At 43.8% G+C, this 20,518-nt stretch overlaps 1 protein-coding gene across 1 annotated transcript; it reads right to left on the bottom strand.

The window, feature by feature from the left end:
* Window positions 1–4,129: 4,129 nt before the first annotated feature.
* F3 (coagulation factor III, tissue factor) lies at window positions 4,130–15,160 on the bottom strand. Its single transcript, XM_061121334.1, has 6 exons — window positions 14,922–15,160; window positions 13,709–13,820; window positions 9,381–9,571; window positions 7,052–7,230; window positions 6,483–6,642; window positions 4,130–5,125 (listed from the first exon to the last, which is right to left on the bottom strand). Exons 1-6 carry the CDS (start codon window positions 15,019–15,021, stop codon window positions 4,989–4,991), a joined length of 879 nt encoding a protein of 292 aa, XP_060977317.1. The 5' UTR covers window positions 15,022–15,160; the 3' UTR covers window positions 4,130–4,988.
* Window positions 15,161–20,518: the final 5,358 nt, after the last annotated feature.

Here is a 20,518-nt window from a genome sequence, read left to right as displayed (position 1 = left end):
AAAGTTTCTTGTTCTCTGACCTTATGAACTTAGAGAAGACATGTTGCTTCGTAGATGGAGCATATTTTTCCAGTGATTTTTGAAATTCAGGCTGCATTATGTCAAAAACCTTTCTTAAGGCTTTTTTAGAACCCTGTTTTAAATGTTTGCTGGGTTTTGTGTGTTCAAGGTGAATTGCAATTTCTGTTACAAAACTCCTGGATTGTTATAAAGTATTTTCATTTCTGCCAGAGATAATTATCTTTCAGTTGGTAATTATATGTGCTGTATATAATAACACATAATCATGGAATTTAAGCTAAAAAGTATTGAACTTTCAAACAATTATCTCACTTGACAAAAGAGAGAATAGGCTTCCCAATTTTGCTTAAGCTCTCCTGAGTTTCAGCACCTTGCTACAGGAAAAGTCCTAACAGACCATGTGTGATAGACCTTCCAGTGCAGCAGCTGCAGACGAGGATTTATCTAGGCTCTATGTATTCTTCCTTTGACTTAGGCTTCACAGCAGGCTGAGTTCTGACCTCTCTCAGGGCTCGGAAATGTCCTGTTTGAGAAAAGAACTATTCCTAGTCTCTCATGGCAGTAAATTAGAGATTAAGTCAATGGTTCTGAAACTTTACTGGGCATTAGATCACTTGAAAGACTTCTTGTTAAAATATAGATTTCTAGATCAGTAAGTCTGAGGTCAGGGTTATGAATTTACTTCTCTAACAAGTTCTCAAGTGATGCTCATTCTTATTCCATCACCTGCGATATGGGACCACACTTCGAGGACCATTGGATTAAGCTAACATTGTGGCTAACACGTTTCTTCATTATGTTCAGCAAGAGAGAGAGCATCCCAACATTCCCAGAAAGCACCCCGAGAGTCACCGTTCCTAGACCAGGTTAGCACATGTGCCAATTTCTGCAGCCACGAGGAAGGAATGTGCTGAATGGCAAAGCCAGAATCACCTCTGTCCGCAACTGAAAAGCAGGGGTGTGGGAAAGAACTAGAGTCCACTGAACGTGTGTGGTATGAATGAAAGTCACACGGTAACTGTCGATGCTTCTCAGGTAACTACTAGAGAAAAATCACACATGCTAAATACACACATCTTAGAACAGGTGAAAACTGCAGTTGGAAATGAGTTTATTTACTATGTGGTTGAATTTTTTCCTTTGTTTATTTGAGAAAAGTCCTTAGGTTATTGGCTGTCAGCTGTAACTAAGGTAAAATATCATTGAATTTCACAAATATTAGTCTCTTATATGTAAGTCAAACTTGGTTAATGATTTAAGATCATAAAAACCTGTCTTCAAAGCACGAATGTTTAGTTTACTAGCAGTTAGCTTTTTGGGACAAATTAAAAGACGCTTACTCCTTGGAAGGAAAGTTATGACCAACCTAGACAGCATATTAAAAAGCAGAGACATTACTTTGCCAACAAAGGTCCATCTAGTCAAGGCTATGGTTTTTCCAGTGGTCATGTATGGATGTGAGAGTTGGACTGTGAAGAAAGCTGAGCACTGAAAAATTGATGCTTTTGAAATGTGGTGTTAGAGAAGACTCTTGAGAGTCCCTTGGACTGCAAGGAGATCCAACCAGTCCATCCTAAAGGAGATCAGGCCTGGGTGTTCATTGGAAGGACTGATGCTGAAGCTGAAACTCCAGTACTTTGGCCACCTCATGCGAACAACTGAGTCATTGGAAAAGACCCTGATGCTGGGAGGAGAAGGGGACGACAGAGGATGAGATGGCTGGATGGCATCACCGACTCCATGGGCGTGAGTTTGAGTAAACTCTGGGAGTTGGTGATGGACAGGGAGGACTGGAGTGCTGCGATTCATGGGGTTGCAAAGAGTGGGACACAACTGAGCGATTGAACTGAACTGAAGGGGCCAGAATAAATAATGAAGTATGATTTGGCCCACTGGAGGGCAGCAGATCCTGGAGAACAGTCAACAGTTTCTTTTTCTGCCCCAGCACTAACTATGATGTTGGTATTCGGAGTAGCTCTTTAGTCTCAGCAATAAGGACCGGTGTGGAAACCTGAGTTGTGGTTAGAATTTGCAGTGTTGAAGCTTCCCAGTCATTGCACTGTAGCCTTTTTTGGATCTATAATGAATTCCTTCCCTGTGAACAGCCAGACACCTCATTCCTACTGAGACCAGCTTTCAGTCTACCAGTACTTTCTTTAGTGGGACCATTCACATTCCTTAGATTATGAGGCCACGGGATTGCAAAACTCCGTGCTAATTCCTGGCAGGGAGAGAGCAGCCAGATGCCGTCTCTGGGAGCTTGTTCTACCTCGTGCGCTAAGCTCTTTGTCCCAGTTAGCCCCATGGGAGCAGGAATTGAAGATAACAGCCAGCGCACACTTCTTTTGGGACGTGCCCCCATGCCAACCTCTCTCTGCTGCAAATGCACACCCTCCTTCTCTGGTGTGAATGCCCCTCCAGCACTGACCCAGACTGACTACGGCAAACAACCCAACCAAACCAGCCCAGTGAACCAACCACTGGCCTGCTTCCCTTCATTTCTCCAAAATATCTACCTTGTTTTCCCCTTTCTTTCAGGCTGCCATCTTTAAGAAGACGTGAAAGGTTTGTTTGGCCTGTGCTTCCTTAGAATATGGTGTCATATCTAGCATTTCATGTTTAGAATTTTACTGACAATGCTTAAGAGTTCTTTAGAGCAAAGGGACAAAATGCACTTAAAATTTGTGATTAGGTGGGCAGTGAGCTGTTTGCTGAGGGTCTTCTCTGTGGGGCCATGTGCAGGCGGGGGTGCCCTCCGAGACCTTCCCTAGGCAGCACTACACCCACCCCCCAGCAGGAAGCAAAGAGGCTGTGGCTCAACGGGGTGCCAGGAGTCTCATTTTCATCTCTACTTAGAATCCTCTGTCAATACAGTTGTGAGATCAGGACCAGTGTGTTAGATTTATTTGCATTTGAATGGAGGACTCACTTTCTACATTCCAGGCAGAGGTAGTGAAGTCAGTTCGACACAGCTGTGTCTAACAGCCCTTTGGCAAGGCCACCGTCGGGGAGCAGCCCTATCCTGCTCACAAAGGACTCTCAACCGTGTGTGTGTGTGTGTGTGTGTGTGTGCGTGTCTGCACGTGCGCACTCAGTCATGTCTGACTCTTTGTGACCCCATGGACTGTAGCCCACCAGGCTCCTCTGTCCATGGAATCTTCCAGGCAAGAATAATGGAGTGGGTTGCCATTTTCTACTTCAGGGGATCTTCCCAACTCAGGATCAAAACCATGTCTCCTGTGTCTCCTGCATTGGCAGGGGAATTCTTTACCAACTGCGCCACCTGGGATGCCCCTCAATCTAGTTTGCTTTTAATTAATTCTAGAAACTCCACTCCACTTCTCTCTCTTCCTTACATTGTCCTTTTATTCAATTTTCTTTGAACAATCCAAAAAGTTTTTCTTCTGTTCTCCTCTCCAACCTTCATGTGCAACTTAAACTAATGCCCAAGGGAAGAACTCTCTCCTGCTAAGTTGGTGGAGGATGGCAGGCAATTTCCTCCCTTCCCTGGAAACTATACATCCCTGCCCATTGCCGTGTGACCTGTGGTGCCTCCCACAGGGTAGTGTCAGGCTTTGCCATATGTCCTGCCTGGGCCAATGGTACATAAGCAGAAGTGACATATTGCCACTCTGGAGCAGAAGTTTTAGGAGGCAGCTTAAGTCTCCTGCATTGGCAGGTGGGTTCTTTACCACTAGCACCATCTGGGACGCCCTAGGAGGCAGCATAAAGCCTGAAGACATCGCTGCCTGTTCTGTTTTTTGCTTTGCCCTCTGTGAGAAGGAAACAGCCGCCCACTCCAGTATTCTGGCCTGGAGAATCCCATGGACTGCATAGTCCGTGGGGTCGCAAAGAGTCGGACATGACTGAGCCACATTCATTTCACTGTCCTGATCCTAAAAGGGGTTTCACCTTTGATTTGGGTCCTAGAATGAATGAGAAGACATTAAGAAGAGCTGCAGTCAATCCACAGCCACCAACCTGTAAGTGTAACATAAAGATACCATTGTCATAAGCCACTAAAAATTTCAGTGTCACTTGGTACTACAGTAGAATCAACCAATAATACAAAGGCCAAACCATAAATAATAACTGGAACATGTAACAGTCACATTTCCCAGTCACCTTTATTTATATAAAAGTATATTAAATAAATTATCTCAAAATATACAAACAGAACAATATTACCTCTATAAATAGAAAATCCCCATATATAAAACCTTTCTTCAAATTATATAAATACATACAATGTGGACCATAAAGTTTGAAGTACCTTAAATCTTAAACTCAGTACGATTTGTTGGTAGAGTAGTCTTATAAAAATATAGTTAGCTGTCAAGTGTTTCATCAACAGCGTTTGTCAGTTAAAGTGCTAAACTGTAATGCATATTAGGAATGTGCCCCAAATACAAGTCTTCTGCTTTTAACACATTCATATAAACATTTGCTAATTGTTCAAACCTCCAAAAGTACTAAAAAACAAAAAGACCTTATACACCATATTACAAAAAGACAGACATATGTTAGAAAGTCCACCCAATTTCCACCTTACTTTCCCACATGGTTTGATGTCAGCCTTTCAAAAGTTCTCCAAAAGTCCACGCAGGAATTTTGAAGGCATTTGTTCACTTGTTTTTCCTTAGATAATCTGGCTTCAACTTGAATGTAGAAAATGTACAGTCTGAAAGCATGATATGTGCAAAAGGTGCCTTAGTGTTAAAATAGCAATTTAAAAAACTTGGAGTGGGTTGTACCGCTCATTACATTCCAAAGTGTCTTAATGCTGATGTTGAAACCAAGATGCTAATCGCACGAAAAGGTCAGATACGAACTTTCTTTGAGCCCCAGGGTCTGTATGCTCCAAAACAGTCACTTGTGTTTCCATGTGTTCTGCTGCCGTAAGAGCTCCTGGTCACAGTGCGGCACAGCTCTGTAGAGCTGGCAGAAAGATCCAGGCGCGGGATCTCTTACGCAGCATTGAGGGGCGCGTTCTCCTTCCCACTTGGCCCTGCTTGCGCCTTCCTGCACTTGTGCAGAGACACAGACAGGACAATGATGAAGATGATGATCACAAGCATCACTATTCCAATGATGAGGAAAAGTTCTGAAAAATAAAAGGTACCAAGTCAACTCAGAGACCCCGAATCCCATTTTTCAGTGGGCAGAACCTAGGGCATAACCCCAAATTACACCATCCAGCTTTTGTGTAACTTGAAATCTCTCTTCTCCACCACACATTTCTATTAGGAAAGAATCTCTCAAACCCTAGGTGTTTGCAGGCAATTGACAACGATGAAAAAGCATTTAACAAACTGGATAATGCTCACAGTCTAGAAAGACACATGTAGATGGAAACAAGAATAGCTGATAGAAACAAGTGGCTAAAGATGATGCCGAGTCGGGTAGCAATGATTATAGTAGATGAACTATCAGTGCAAAGAGAGATACAGAGTGCTACCCAGGTTCACACAAAGAGAGATAACTGGTTGGGGCAATAAGAAGGCTTCCTGGTAGAGGCGGCATGTGAAACGATTCTCAGAGGACACATTTCAGCAGAAAGAGGAGGCAGGGGAAGCAATGATCTAGGTGTGCGTGAAGACAGTGAGGCAGGGGAACTCAAGCTGGCTTTAGGAAGATGGATGTGAGGGTGGCGGGTGTGATGGCCCAAACGGTGCAGGACCTGGGAGGAGGAGAGCCCTTTCCATCTGTCAAGGCAAGTTAACAGGAGAGAATTTTTAAAGTGACTTCAAGACATTTAAACTACCTCTCAGCAGGGCACTGGGTCATTATTACTATCCTCTCACTCTTCTGTTCCCTTGAAGTACTCAGAGCACCACCCCAATCAAGCCTGGAGGCAGATTCCTGGCCTCTCAGCCTCATGCACATGTCTGAGCCTCCATGGCACCTCCAGATAAGATCCACTCCTCACCTGGCATCTGTGCTCTGGTGTGGCACAGGTGTGCACACAAGTATGCCAGTGAGGCACACACATGTACACATGGGATATCTGATAGACCCAATCCCTCTGCGTCACGGGTTATGAGCCTGGGGTAACAGCAGCCCATAATAGGTGTTCACAAACATCTATGGGGTGTTGCTGCATCCGGTTCCCCAGGTGAGCTGGTGAAGCTCCCCACAAACCAGAAGTATGAAAAAATGCCCAGAGAAATCTCTGATTTGATACTAAATCCTAAACGTCTACCATGGGCCCAGGGCTCACTCAGCAGATAGCTTAGTGCATGCTAGGTGCTAAAAACAAAAACTAAAAAAAACTAAAAAAAACCTGCTAATACAAGGGAATGACACAGAAATTAAATGTCTAAAATTATGAGTATCCCCCACCCCCAAACCACAAAAAACCCAAGCAGTTTTCCCCTGAAGATAGTATGTCCAGTCCTGAGGGTGGAGCTAGTCCTGTGGAAGGCAGCCCTGCCTCCCAGACCATGGGCAGAGCCTCTCACCTGTGGACAGAACTTTCTCGTGGCTAGTGCACACGATGGGGCTTTCTGGACTCTTCTGGTTAGCTCTTCGTGATAGAATCACTGCTTGAACATGGAAACAATAGTTTTCGCCTTTATCCACATCAATCAAAAACCCATTAGTGTTTGTCGTGGCCTTTTTCTGTTGAAAGATAAGAGTTCTTTATTAATCCAGGCTCACAGTGAATTCTGTTGCCTTTACTAAGTCACTGCGGTAGTAAAATGAAAGCGTTAGTCGCTCAGTTGTGTTTGACTCTTTTCGACCCCATGGACTGTAGCCCACCACGCTCCTCAGTCCATGGAATTCTCCAGTCAAGAATATTGGAGTGGGTAGCCATTCCCTTTTCCAGGGGATTCTGGCTGGGAATGTGGGTACCCGAGGCAGGCCAGTCCAAAGCAGCTGGAAGTCACAGGCAGAACCAAGACAGCAGTCTGCCTCCCACTCCACAACACTGCCCTGTCAACCACCTGCTTTGATGTTATACTTGGAGAAGAAGTGAAATCAAGGATCTGCAATTTAAAACAAGTCATAAAAATAAAAGAATGCTCACCTTTCCTGTACTGGAAGCTTTCCAATAATAAAGTGTATAATTCAAGTCCTTGCCAAAAACATCCCGGAGGCTTAGGAATGTGCTGTTCGCTCTGACTAACGTACGTGCATCATGTACGGTCACATTCAGTTTTGTCCCAACTTGTTCAAAACTCCGAATTATTGGCTGTCCAAGATTTGCTAAAACACAGAAAATGAGCTTTGTTGGGACCAAAGAGTTCTACACGAAGTAGAACCCCATTGATTTATCATGGTTAATAGCTACCTAGTCATCCCTCATGAAATACCTCAAAGAACCAGTTCCCTGGCACCAGAGCTGAACCACGAGACATTCTACAGCAGTGCTGTCTAGCGGAAATGTACTGGGAGCCACAGATGTCACTTTAAATCTCCTTGTAGTCATGATAGAAAATGTAAAAAGGAATGAGTGAAGTTAATCTATTTCATTTAACCCAATATGGCTAAAATATAACTTTAACATTTAATAAATATGAAAACTTTGAGATCTTTCTCAAAATCCAGTGTATATTTTACATGTATAGCATTAGCTAACATTTCAAGTGCTCAGCAGCCACATGTGGTTAACCAAACAGCTGCAAAAGATTCCATATTTTAGATACAATAGAGGCTGTGGGAAAGCCCATGAAATGTCCTTGGTATCTCAAAAAAATCACTTTTAACCACCAGGTCTCTTAGATAGTTCAATTATCTCATGTGCTTTGGTTGAATAATAGTGAAACAAATCCTCATAATTCAATAGGAGTTATAGGCAAGGATGTGTGTGTATGAGCACACAGAAATAGACACTATTTTCTCTCTTGCACCAAAAAAGGATTTGAAGTAGCTTACAAAAAGCTCAAGAACGGGGCTTCCCTGTGGGCTCAGTGTTAAAGAATCTGCCGGCCAATGCAGGGGACAGGGGCTCGATCCCTGATCTGGGAAGATCCCACATGTCTCAGAGTAACTAAGCCCTTGTGCTGCAACTACTGAGCCTGTGCTCTAGAGCCCAGAAGCCACAGTTACTGAGCCCATGCACCCTAGAGCCCATGCTCCACAACAAGAGAAGCCATTGAAATAACAAGCCTGTGCACCGCAACTAGAGAGGAGCCCATGCAGCAAGGAAGACCCAGCATAGCCGAAAATAAAAACAAAAATTATTTTAAAAAATCCTCAAGAACCAGAAAAAGAAATTGTGAGGATGCTGCCCAAGGAGGGAGAATAAATATCAATGAACCTGTAGTTACTGTAGGTGGGGTCTAAGTTCAGCACCACGAGAGGCACACAGTTAAAAGCACTAAGGAGTTTGAAGACAGGCTCTGGCAGACAGAGGCTCAGGGCAGGTAGTCTGATTCACCTGGGGTGAGGCTGCCCCCTATTTCCACCCTCAGAGTAGACACTAAGGGGAAAGGGGGTTGCCTGTTCCTCTGCCCCCTTCTCTCCACCCCTGCCTCGAGAAACTCCACGGGGTAAACATAAAAACACCAATAACACAACACTTTCATGCTAAATCTTCTACTAGAGCCGCTGATTTCACTCTTCTCAACATGCTACATGTGTGTTTATTTAAAATACTTAGTTCAAAAAAATAAAATAAAATACCTAGTTCAGAAACATAGCCATGATGAAAAATCTGCATCTCCTACTTGGCAGGAATCCTTTGTACTCCCTTAGCAAAGGCTGGGGAGAAAAGCATTCTGTGTTTTCAAGACCAGCATGAAGGAAGCAGGATGGGAGCTGGCCTGGCAAGTGCCAGCACATCACAGGACTCAAATCCTGGTCAAGTGAGGAAAAAGGTCAGCAAGCCCAATGACGAGATGGGAGGGAAACTGAACTTTCCCCATGGATTTGTAACCCTCTGTGAAAAACCCTAATTGGGACTTCTGGTCTGATGATGGGACACAAAATTCAAAAAATATATAAAATCTCCTAAATATTGGGTCAGTCAAAAAGTTCATTTGGGCTTTTCCATAAGATCTTATGGAACTTTTTGGTCACCAATATATATGGGGAAATACTGGAACTGCCAGCCTTTGTGAATTTCCTACTCTCTGCCCTCTATCCGGCCAGTTACTGGTAGGGTCTGGGGACAGACTGGAGGAGAAAGCTACTTGCTGACATTTTTATCAACTCCAACATACGTCCCATGAACCTCCTACCACATCCAGAATGAGCAAAGAGGGCTGTGGCACTTACTACTTTCTGAGAAAAAAAAGATGTGTTTATGGATAAACATTTTTTGATGTAATCATTCCTAAGGCTCACAAGCTCACAGAATATTTAGAAGTTTATGAAAACAAGAATGAAAGGTTACTACAAATCGAGCTACTTACTGTCTTGGTAGGGTTTGAACTCTGGGGAGTTGGTAAATGGAGGCTCCACAGCGTAACTGCTAGTGTCTGCTGGGTAGGAAAGGACCCTCGCCAAATATGTCTCTTCAACATTTTTCACAATCTCATCAGTGACATCACACTCCGTGTTTGTTGTGTAAAAGCATTTGTTTTTCCAGTTTCCTAATCTAGGGCTGAGGAAAAGAAGGAAGAGAAATGGAACATTATGATTTGCATCCAACAAGATAACTGTTTTTTGGCTGGGGTGCTGTGTTCCAACGCTGACTTCCACAAGCAATCCTGAGGAGGTGTTTGCTATGCTGAGCACTTCAGGTCCTCTCAGCAACCTTTGGTTTGTGGGGGGTGGGGGAGTGCTCTGTAATTGTCTTTGTCCTTACATATAAGGCCACTGAGGCAAAGGGAGGTTGGGTGACCAGCACAAAGTCACACAGCTGGATTTTTGAGCCAGACAGCAGTTTGACTACTGGGTCTGTGCTCTGAATCATTTTGTTAAATATCTTTCTTAAAATGTAGATGATTTGTCATGACTATGTGGGAGAAGGGACAGTTTTCCATCAAGACTTAATTATTTATTAGTCTACTTATTATATCATTATATTCTGTTTATCACATTCTGTATTCTATGTCAAATATAGTCAATACAGTCACAGAGTCTATATAATAATACATTCTATTCTATTACATTCTATTGTGACCATTATTGGTGTGGTTATTTAACAGTTATTAAAACTACCATAAGCCAGACGCTCTACTGGACCCTTAAACATGTTACTTCATTTGGTATAATCTTTTCAAGAAAGTACTGGATCTTTCTCACATATGAGGATACTGAAGCTCAGAGCTGCTAGGTAACTTGTATAAGGTCTTACAGCTTCTGAGATGAGAGCTGGCTCTGTTCCTCTCATTATATGATCAATACTTGCCTCCCTCACTTTCACAGGATGAGCCATCAAAAATTATAGAGTAACAATACAGGTAGTGTCTGTCAAAGTCTGAGACTAAGAGACAGTTCTGACTAAAGACAGATTTTCCTTTTGTAAGATATCATCGAAAAGAAATGATTTAAAGAACCACTAAAAATGAAATTATCCTGAAATGATACAAAGAACTTCTATGAAAAAAATGAAACTATTCTGCAGAACTGAAACAACTCCTGGGAAGGTGCCACTGCCACTTGATGCACGCATAGCTGTCCCACGGAAGGTGACAGCTGCCCCGTGGTTTCCCATCATCAACCCCCAGAGTGTCCTACCCACCATTCAAGGCCACACTCCAATCCCACCTTCTACAAGAAACTCCAGATCTCCTTGCTCAGAACTGATCTCTCCCTTCCCTGGCCCCAGCTCTGATATCTCATTAAAGCACCTAAGTGAGACTTGCACTTCCACGCCCTTGTGCTCCTCCATCAAGCAGTGCAGCTTTAGGGCTTGCACATGGCCAGGATTTGTGCAGCATTAGATGGTTTACATTTAGAGGCTGAACTGGGGGCAAAACAAGCTGCCCTATGGATTTAGCTGTCTAAATCCAGGCATAAGAATCATAAATAAGAATCTTTTAAAAGTCTGAACTAAATAACCAGGCTAAGACGGTGCGGGATAGACACACCCTTGGTCCTTAAATTCACAGACTAAGATTAAGACAGAAATATGTTTACATATTCTTAGATTTCTCTAATTTTCTGTGATAAAAGTAGAGATGCAGCCTTAATTCCAGAATGACCAGAATGCATTTTTTAAAACTGCATCATTTCTATTTTAAAAAGTGAACAAGAACCTGATGATTCTTCTCCACTGCTATGGCAAACAAGTTGTTCAGATAACAGGAGAAACTCTTCTGGGTGCTGTGGCTACATTCCATCTGAGAGATAGCATTTGTGGTTCCTTCAGCTCACAGGAGGAACCACAGACCTCTGGAAAAATTTAGCACAGGTAACAATCACCAAAAGTAATAGAGCTATTAAGTGCTGCAAACTGGTTGGGAAGGAGCAATTCTGCAGTCAGTTCCTCTGACAGCTATGATCAGCATTAACACTATAAACGCCTCTGAGGTTCCTCTGGGTATTGCAAAATCTCCTGATTTGGAAATAGTAAAAGTCCCGCCTGAACTTCTAAAAAATCCCAACAGAATTCAGACCCATCAATTACGGAGCAGGTTATTTTCTACAAGCTCTGGAAGTTTCCATTTAGAATTTATGGAACCAGTATTTCAGGGGATGGTTGGGTGGTAAGGCATGAGCCAGTAACACTTTGTGACTAAAAACTGTTTCCGAAAGGGAAAAATGCAGTTGGAGCTCCAGGCACAGCTGTGGCGCCCTGTGTCTGGGGACAGGCTGGTGGTGGGGCGGCTGGATCTGGAGGAGCGGCGGGTCAAGATGCTTTCTCTAGGGAAGACGGCCGGGAGGGAGAACGGTGCACAGAGGGGACCGGTGGGACCGGCTCTCTTTCCTCCTCCCGGCTCTGGAGTCTCACGTAAGGCACACGCAGACCCACAGTGACGGCGGTGGTGCGCGCTGCCCCGTAGGCCTTGCTCCCTGACCCTGCTGTGCGCACACCAAGATAAGTCCCTTACCTTTCCAGGGCCAGTTTCCTCGTCTATAAAATGACTACTATGGTCCCTTTACTTAGGAATCCCATTTACCCGTGGGCTGGTAACGGAAGAGTGCAGGTCTCCGGCAGGAGGGAGGGACCACTCACAGTTCCTCCAGCACAAGTGTAGAGATGGCCGGCTGGGCGGAAGCCACCCCCACCCACGGCCCGCGGGCGCCCCCGAGCTGCAGCTCTGCGCTAGGTTGTTTGCACAAGGGGGCCATGTCCGCTTAAATAATAGCAGCCTAGCAGCGGAGAGGAGAAGGCAATGGCACTCTACTCCAGTCCTCTTGCCTGGAAAATCCCATAGACGGAGGAGCCTGGTGGGCTGCAGTCCATGGGGTCGCTAAGAGTCGGACACGACTGAGCGACTTCTCTTTTACTTTTCACCTTCATGCATTGGAGAAGGAAATGGCAACCCACTTCAGTGTTCTTGCCTCGAGGATCCCAGGGACGGGGGAGCCTGGTGGGCTGCCGTCTATGGGGTCGCACAGAGTCGGACACGACTGAAGTGACTTAGCAGCAGCAGCAGCTGAGAACTTAGACTTGACACGCTTAAATAACAGTAGCCTTGCAGTCTGAGAACTTAGAATTGACAAAGTCTAAATATTTAAAAATCTGGTAAATCAGAAATATGTTTTCTCATGTTCACCAAACTTAAGATTCAATATATTTGGGAGGCAAGCATCCTTCCTAAAATCTTCTTTTCACTACCCAGAAACTAAGTGTCTACTAAGGTAAACTTCAGCCCTGCCTGCATCTGTAGAATTAATAACTTTCATCAAATGGAATGTGTTTTGACAAGTTTGGCCATAATTGTAATTATTACCTTGACTTTTAAATTCCTCTAAATCTTTCTATGTATATATACAAGCATGTATGCATGCACACACAAATTTTCTTGCCTGTTGGCTTGGCAATAGTTGTCATGAAGTTGATGTTGGGGAAAAAAAAGAAAAAAACATCCGCCTAAAAGACCCACTCCATACTTAAGAACTGCATTTTAAACGCTATAAAAGACTTGGTACAAGTTAAACAAAACAACAAAAAGCCTTTTAGTCAGTGACATGTCTGTACCTTCTATAACGAGTCTTGGTTTCCATAGCTGCTGTCCTATACTTAATAAGATCTCTACCAAGCCTCCTAGAACATTTCAGAAACAAAAAACTTGCTAAAATCAAAAACTTGATGGTGTATTCCTTCCCCGCTCAGTGAGTCACGGATTTAACCTCCTCCAAGATCATGTATGCAACGGAATTTTGAATCATGAATCCAAAGATTAATGAATCAAACACTGCTTAAGGGAAACATATGTGTCCGAACTCCTCCCTACATCTTCTCTAACATGTTAGATCTGGCTGGCAGTCTAGACAGCACGGAAAAGGCTGTGTGTACTTAGAGAGATGAGTTATCAGTGATCCACAATCACATCTATCAGTGCCACCATGGCTTGCTCAAGAAAGTTCTCATCTCCACAGCTTATACTCTACTTACAAATTTCCCCAATCATCTCTGAAAACAAAACATTCTATCAGTTTAAGATCTGTCAGTGTTACAGACTTGATGACTATGACTCCAGCCAGCAAATTACCATGAATGCCCTCTTTTTCTTTGTTACCTGTTAAATAATTTCATCCATCAATCAGCTTTAAAGACATCTGTACTCAGCACAGGAAAGTGGAAACAACAACAATCTTATTTTTCTTTTTTTGGTATCTAGCTTACCTTATCTGAACAGTGTAAACAGAATTGATGGGTTTGGGTTCCCACTCCAAAATAGTCTTGAAATTAGTTGACTTCCAAGTTATATTATATGCTTTCACTACATCTGTAGTGCCTTTAAACAACAGAGAAACAGTTATTAATGTTTACATGAACTTCTCAGCACACAATTTCCTGTTGATGGTATAAAACATTCCCACTCCCCAACATCATCATAAACTTCACATTAATATTTTCCTAACCACAAAAGCTTTAACTGAATTACCATAAGAAAAAAATCGGCAATATTTTCCTAAACCCAGAGTTTCCTCCTGGCAAGACGACCTGGTGATCTAAGGAAACACACAAGGATCTTGAAGTCCTTGTTTGAAATAATTCACGGGGAAAGCCCTGTGGTAATGACCTGGAAGTACAGCTCAAGGGCCTTCAGTGGCCCAGGCTATCCACGGACCAACTGGAGAAGTGGGAAGGGCAGGATTCCAGGTTTAACAGCAGGGAAAGCCAGCTAGGATGGGTTTCTGTAAACGATGTTAAAGGGCCAAGCCCACGTGTGTCAGAAGAGTTAGGACTGCATCCAATAAAAAAAAACAAACCTTGACTTTTTTCACGCTTATCTAACCCTCATGAATAATTTCAGTCACTATAGGGAAACTTCCACAGACACCCCTGCAGACAATAAGCCTGTACACCGTCGGCTGTATTCGGTTGGGATGCCTTATTGTTAAGGTCTTCTTCGCCAGTTCTCAGAAGGTTAGTCTCTGCCCTGCGTCTCACACAGAACAGGCTTACAGGGCATGCAAAATGTGGCCCCTGCTCCAATCCAAGCGACATTTTGGAAGGACTGACTAACCCAATCTAAAATACTGACGATCAAGAGAAGACCTAGAGCCGAGAGCCGTTTCTCATTAAGGAAAGTCCACATGCAATGATGGGTAACGTTCAAACATTGTATATCGACCCCTGCAGGTGCGGAGCCTTGTCCCGTCACTTTCAAGGTGTCGGCTCCCTGGGGAACTCGTTTACTAAACTTAAAGCGAGAGCCCCCAAGGCACTTAAGCAACAATGGATGTCCAGAACAAGCATCTCGACCAGAAGGGGCGGCGGGTCCCGGGCGAGCCGCACCTCGGGGCGGCAGGGAGAGCCCGCGGTCAGCCAGGCCTGTCCTCCCTCCTCCCCGTGGCTCGCCCCAGGGCTCTGCGGGGCGGGTGCCACTCACCGGCGACTCCGGCCACCTGGATGAGGACTAAGCCGAATAGAAGAGCCCGAGCGACGGCGGCCTGGAAGCAGGGTACCCGGGGCCCGTTGGGGGTCGCCATGTCCCCGAGCTGATGGCGAGGTCTCAAAGATTCTTCTGCGCCCCGGAGGCTGGAGAAGCGAGGATGCTGCGGAGGTTGGGCTGGAGGCACCTGGGGCTGCGGGATGAAGCGGGAGGAACGCGGGGAGCCCAGAGTTTGTGGGAGCCCGTCCCCGCCGCGCTTTAAAGAGCTGGGCGCACGTTTGCGCCTCCGCCTGCGCGGAGTCCGCCCCCGTCTCTCCTCCCGACTCCCCGCCCCCGGCCCGCCTTCGTCGCCTGGGTGGGCGGCCCCCGGCGAGTCCACACCCCGCCCCGCCTCCTCCCAGTAGGAAACTCCGAGACCCTGCAAGGACTGATTCACCCGTGATTCAACCCGCCGCCGAGTGCGAGTGTCCTTCGGCTGCTGACCAGTCCAGGTGCAGAGGGCAACCAGGGTCCCCAGCCGCTCAGATCCTCTGACTCCCTAGCTTCCTGGCCCCGGGATCACCTATCCAGATGTCCCGCTTGAGTGGGCGGCAGGTCTGTAGGGAAGGAATAGAGGGCGGTTGGAAGGCGTTTGGGGAGGAAGAGAGGGATTCCCTCCCTTCCACTTGGCGATGCATTGTCCAGGCCGGCGGGAGCGCAGCACCAACCGAGGTTAATAGAAAGTACTGGCCGCGGGCTCCTCTCTGGCCCCAGAGGACATTTCTGGGGCGCTTTGCCCACGTCGGGCTGAGCTTGGAATCTGCAGCCAAGTAACAGCGTGACGAGGAGCAGAGCCTTCTGCCAGCATCGGCAATTTCGTCGTTCGCACCCAAGGCAATGATACCTGGCTTGCCCACCTCCCGGGGCCCCTAGCCTAGGTGTCTTCTGTGAGGTGGTGGCAATGCAAGTGTTGCGGCCGGTCCGAAGGTCAGTCAGTCCAGGCACAACGCAGACCAGTTCGCGTTAGTGACCGAGGAAGGACTGTCCTAAATCTGGCAGTTTGCCTCTGGGAGAATTCCGGCGTGACTTGTGCCGCCTTGTGGTTCCCGAAAGGATTGTTCTCACGTTGAAGAAGACATTTGTGGGACTGAGTTAGTTCCGCTCAAATTAAAGAAACCATTAAATGAAAAATTTTAATGTAATCAATCAAGCTTTCTGATTTTCCTGGCTTCCTCTTCTGAGTTTTGCTGTAAAGTTATAAGGCAGGAGAAGGTTAATTCTTATTCCACTGAGTGTCTCTGTACCGTGTCTTGTCAAAATTTGCCATCTATCATTACTGTTACTCTGTAGTTGCCTCCGAGACAGACTGGAGAGTTTTTAGGAGAATAGAGTCTGTTTTCTCTCCTCTCCCATTTTCCTCCCTGCCAGAGAAATTAGCCCTTCATTTCAGTGCACGCTGTATACACATTTTCATGTAGCCTGTTGAGGCATAGCATTAAACTCACTTTAAAAGACATACAACTTTGCAAAATTTAATTTTCTCCTATCCTTGAATTGAAATAGCACGTCCAGGTTTAGCAGAGTCCTTCCTTCCTAGAAACTGAAAGCTGCACTTGCTGGTTTCCTCTTTGAGCTCTCTTCCACCTCTAAAACCCACAAAGCTTGTATTTGCAAAACTAAGCCATGCAAGTCTCCTTTTTGCAGTCTTTGGCCTGAGGCATTTTCCCTAACAGATCTTTGGCCACCTGGGTTGTGATTCTTTGTATTCTGGAGTTGAAAACAGCTGGGAGAAAATTTGCACTTCTACCTAATGCCTTACAGTCGGGGTCCCCAACCTCCAGAATCTACTGCCTGATCATCTGAGGTGGAGCTGATGTAATAATAATAGAAATAAAATGCACAGTAAATGCAGTGCTTGAATCATCCCGAAACCACCCCCTACCCCAATCAGTGGAAAATTGTCCTCCACAAAACCATTCCTTGGTGCCTAAAAGGTTGGGGACCCCTGCCATACAAGGGGCAAGGAATTGTTGCTCTGCCTGCGCTGTGATTGATTGTATTTGGAGCCACCGACTCTCCTGAAATCATGAAGGGCTTTCAATAATGTCAAGATCAGCAATTCGATAAGAAAAATTATGTTCAACATTATATTGTGATACGAAAGGTGCCATTAAGGTTGGTAAATTAGATGAATATTTTGCATATTCACTAAAGTTATTAGGCAGGGAAGATGAATTTGTTGGGTGTTAGCATGGGGTTTTGAGTGAGTATAGAATGACAATTTCTAACATTCGGAAAATGCTAAAAAAATAAAAAATCTACCATTTTCAAGAAGAGGAAGAAAACTGGCTATGGTAAATTAACATTGCATAGTAAAATTTTTTTCCTGGTTGATCAGACTGTGGCCAAATGTAGTGCACAAACTACATTTCTAAAATTTCACTGTTGATAATTTTTGCACAGAGAGAAATTATTAAAACAATATTTGTATCCCCTTCAATAAAGTGGAGCTCAACAGTTACCAAAGTTTCCTCCTAGATGATACACCTAGGAAATTCAGAAGTTAGAAAAGTTCCTAAGCTATAATGAAAATCAGGCTGGCCTGACCAATCCACTTATGATTAGATTTGAGAATGTCAGATGACTAGGGGCGGGGGGGGGGGGGGGGGGGGGCAGGGAACCTCACAGACATGCGACCTCACAGACATCCATTCACAGACGAAGATTCTGTGCTCAGCTGGCCTGCGTGAACCTGCTTGTGTCATCTCACAATGCAGATCTGCTCTCTGACCCCAGGAGCTTGCTTTCTACAACCACACTTTCTTCTCTCAAAGCATGGAAGTGAGATTAGGTCGTAAACTGAGGCTCACTTTATTTTATTCATCCATAGGCATCCAATAATGCTCTGCAGCTGGTGTATAAAATATTTGCAGTTTAGGGACCTCATTGTTCTCCAGCAGGAATATTCTGACGGTTTCTCCTTCAAACACACATGCGTGGAGTCATGTAGAAGAGGTTGCATTGCCTTTGCATAACCAGTGATGAAATGTGGGCAATGAGGAGTCTGAGAGTGGCTGGGGTAATGTTCCAGTGCTTCCTCTGTACTTTTATGGCACTTCCCACTGATTTCACAGACCTAATTTCATCAAATATTTTACTTGATTTCAACTTGTGTTTGTTGTCTTTCTTTCCCATTACAATTCCTTGGAGGAATAAGGACTAGGTTTTTTCTTTACATTTCTCTTACAATTTCAATCACATGGTAGGCTTTTAATATGTTTTGAATCAATAAACACTTTTTGAAACCACGCGTGCAGTCAGATATTTTCACTGGCATTCTAGAGATGAAATTTGTCATTGGAATTTTTCTGTCTACTGGCCTACATGAATATTCCATATGAACTCAACTTGGTAAGAAAATACAAATCAACCATGTGTTGTAAAGCATCATTTTACAGTGAGCTCTAATGATCTAACTAATGGGTAATGATCCTTGCTATGGCCAGAAAAGCTAATCAGGAGAAGCAGCTGAAAACCAGAAAGCAAATGCAAAATTTGTGAACTGCTTTTCATTTTCAGTTTCCAAAAGATTTGATATTGGAGTGATTCAGAAGATTTTCAGTCATCTGATAGCTTTTCTTGCATAGAAAGGCTTAATAACTGCTTTGAATAAATTGCACAAAATGTATCTCTCCCCTGGAAAAGGATAGATTAAACTTTATGACAGAGGTGAAATCGAGAGTAATTTGTGTGAAACTATTATATTCATATGAAATAGTAAAAAGAGCAATAAAACCGTTTTGCCCAAAATTCAGGTAAAAGGCAAAATAAGAAAAAGACCAAAGGGAACAGGAGTGGGAACACAGAGTTCTGGGGGGAAGAAAATGTGACTTAGCAGAACCTAAAAAACATCTGGCAGGGAATAGTTAGTCATGGAAAAACTGACAGTCATGATTTTGCATTTTGTGAAAATATATACTAGTCCAACAGTTAACATTTAGACAGAAATTAAATAGCTGACAGCCCATACAATGGAATATATTATCCCGGTCATTCAAAAATACATCTATTAGCTGTCTAGGATACCTTACAAGCAACGTTACCAAATAAATTATCCCATAGCACCAGTATTCTGAAAAGTATAATTTTAGAGAAAAAGCTTCCAGCTCAAACCTTGGACTAGATTATTTTTTCAGCATACAACTCTCTTTATAAGCTTAAGGCTTATCAAACTACCTGCCATATTTCATTTTGAGAAACAGTAAATATTCATCATACATTCTCTACATACCATGTTGGCAACATAAATCATAAATGTAAATAGTGGGTATTGTTTTAGTAACAAAAAGTCATTTAAAATTTAAACCTGTAACATGTTCTTCTTAATATAACACAGATGATTTAAAAGTTTTTATATAGTATCATTTTATGGAAACATCCCTGAATTCCTCACTTCTATACCTGACAGTGTGGACTGTAAGCCTTGCAGTTGCCCAGCATGGAGATGCAGACTGATGAAAAAGCCGGGAGACAGTGACAAAGACATTGATGATTTAATGGATGGAGGAATCTTACACGAAGGGTCCTGGGGAGATACCCCACCTTGTTTGGCAAACAGTGAGCAGGAAATGGCAGCATTTCCTGTGGGAGGAGGAGGTACTATTTACAGGGGAAATTGACGTCAGGTTGTCTCATCAGTTTCTAGGGACTAATTAAGCCCTATAATTCGGAGGACTGGATAGTTGTGTGATCAAGCAGGTGCTGGGGGCTTCTCAGGTGGCGCTAGTGGTAAAGAACCCACTTGCCAATGTAGAAGATGGTAAGAGAGGTGGGTTCGATCCCTGGGTCAGGAAGATCCCCTGGAGGAGGGCATGGCAACTCACTCCAATATTCTTGACTGGAGAATTCCATGGACAGGGGAGCCTGGCAGGCTACAGTCCATGGGGTTGCAAAGAGTTGGGCACAGCTGAAGCAACTTAGCAGGCACACAAGCAAGTGTTGTTCAAGCAGGGGATGTACCAAGAGCAAGAGACCTGCCATCTTGAGTGGCCTGGACTTACAGTAACAGATGCACTAACCTGAGGAATAGAAAATCTCGTCAGTCAATAAATGCTTGAGTATCTTACCTGATGCTGAGTTCTCTGCTAGACTTTGGGTATAAAACAAAAATAATCCTTCTCCTGTTACATATATATGCATATATATGTGTATATGTATATCTCATCACTCCTGTATAATCGTTTTGTATGGTTTTCTGTCAGCATTTTGGATTGGATATGAAAAACCTTAATAATCTTATTTATTAACAAATTTCATTTCATGCAAATTAAAAAAAATAAACTCTAGATATATCATAGTCAGTCCATCAAACAGGTGTCTTTAACTCAGAAAATTAGCTGTGGGCTTGAATGAAGTACATATACTTATCAGGTTGGATGTATTGATGAACTCTCAAAGTTTTGTACATGGAAGAAAATGAATTGCAGTCCAGAAAGACAATTCTATTGAAAAGGTAAGTCTAATAGTAAAAAATAATCAGGTATGGATTTCCTCAGATGAAAAATGCAAAAAAAAATTTAAAATAACCACCTCAGATGAAATATTTTTTTAAATAA

Source organism: Dama dama, chromosome 20 (assembly GCF_033118175.1).
Source record: "Dama dama isolate Ldn47 chromosome 20, ASM3311817v1, whole genome shotgun sequence".
Taxonomy (NCBI): Eukaryota; Metazoa; Chordata; class Mammalia; order Artiodactyla; family Cervidae; genus Dama; species Dama dama.
Note: the sequence above shows the minus strand (reverse complement) of the source record. Positions and strands in the feature narration are given on the sequence as shown.

Excerpts from the sequence above, each read along its gene's own strand:
- F3 (XM_061121334.1), bottom strand. The coding sequence starts at position 15,021 with ATGGCGACCCCCAACGGGCCCCGGGTACCCTGCTTCCAGGCCGCCGTC. Across the intron at positions 9,572-13,708 it reads GTTTACACTGTTCAGATAAG|CCCTAGATTAGGAAACTGGA; the intron begins GTAAGCTAGATA and ends TCTTTTCCTCAG. Across the intron at positions 7,231-9,380 it reads GTTCAAACCCTACCAAGACA|CAAATCTTGGACAGCCAATA; the intron begins GTAAGTAGCTCG and ends TCTGTGTTTTAG.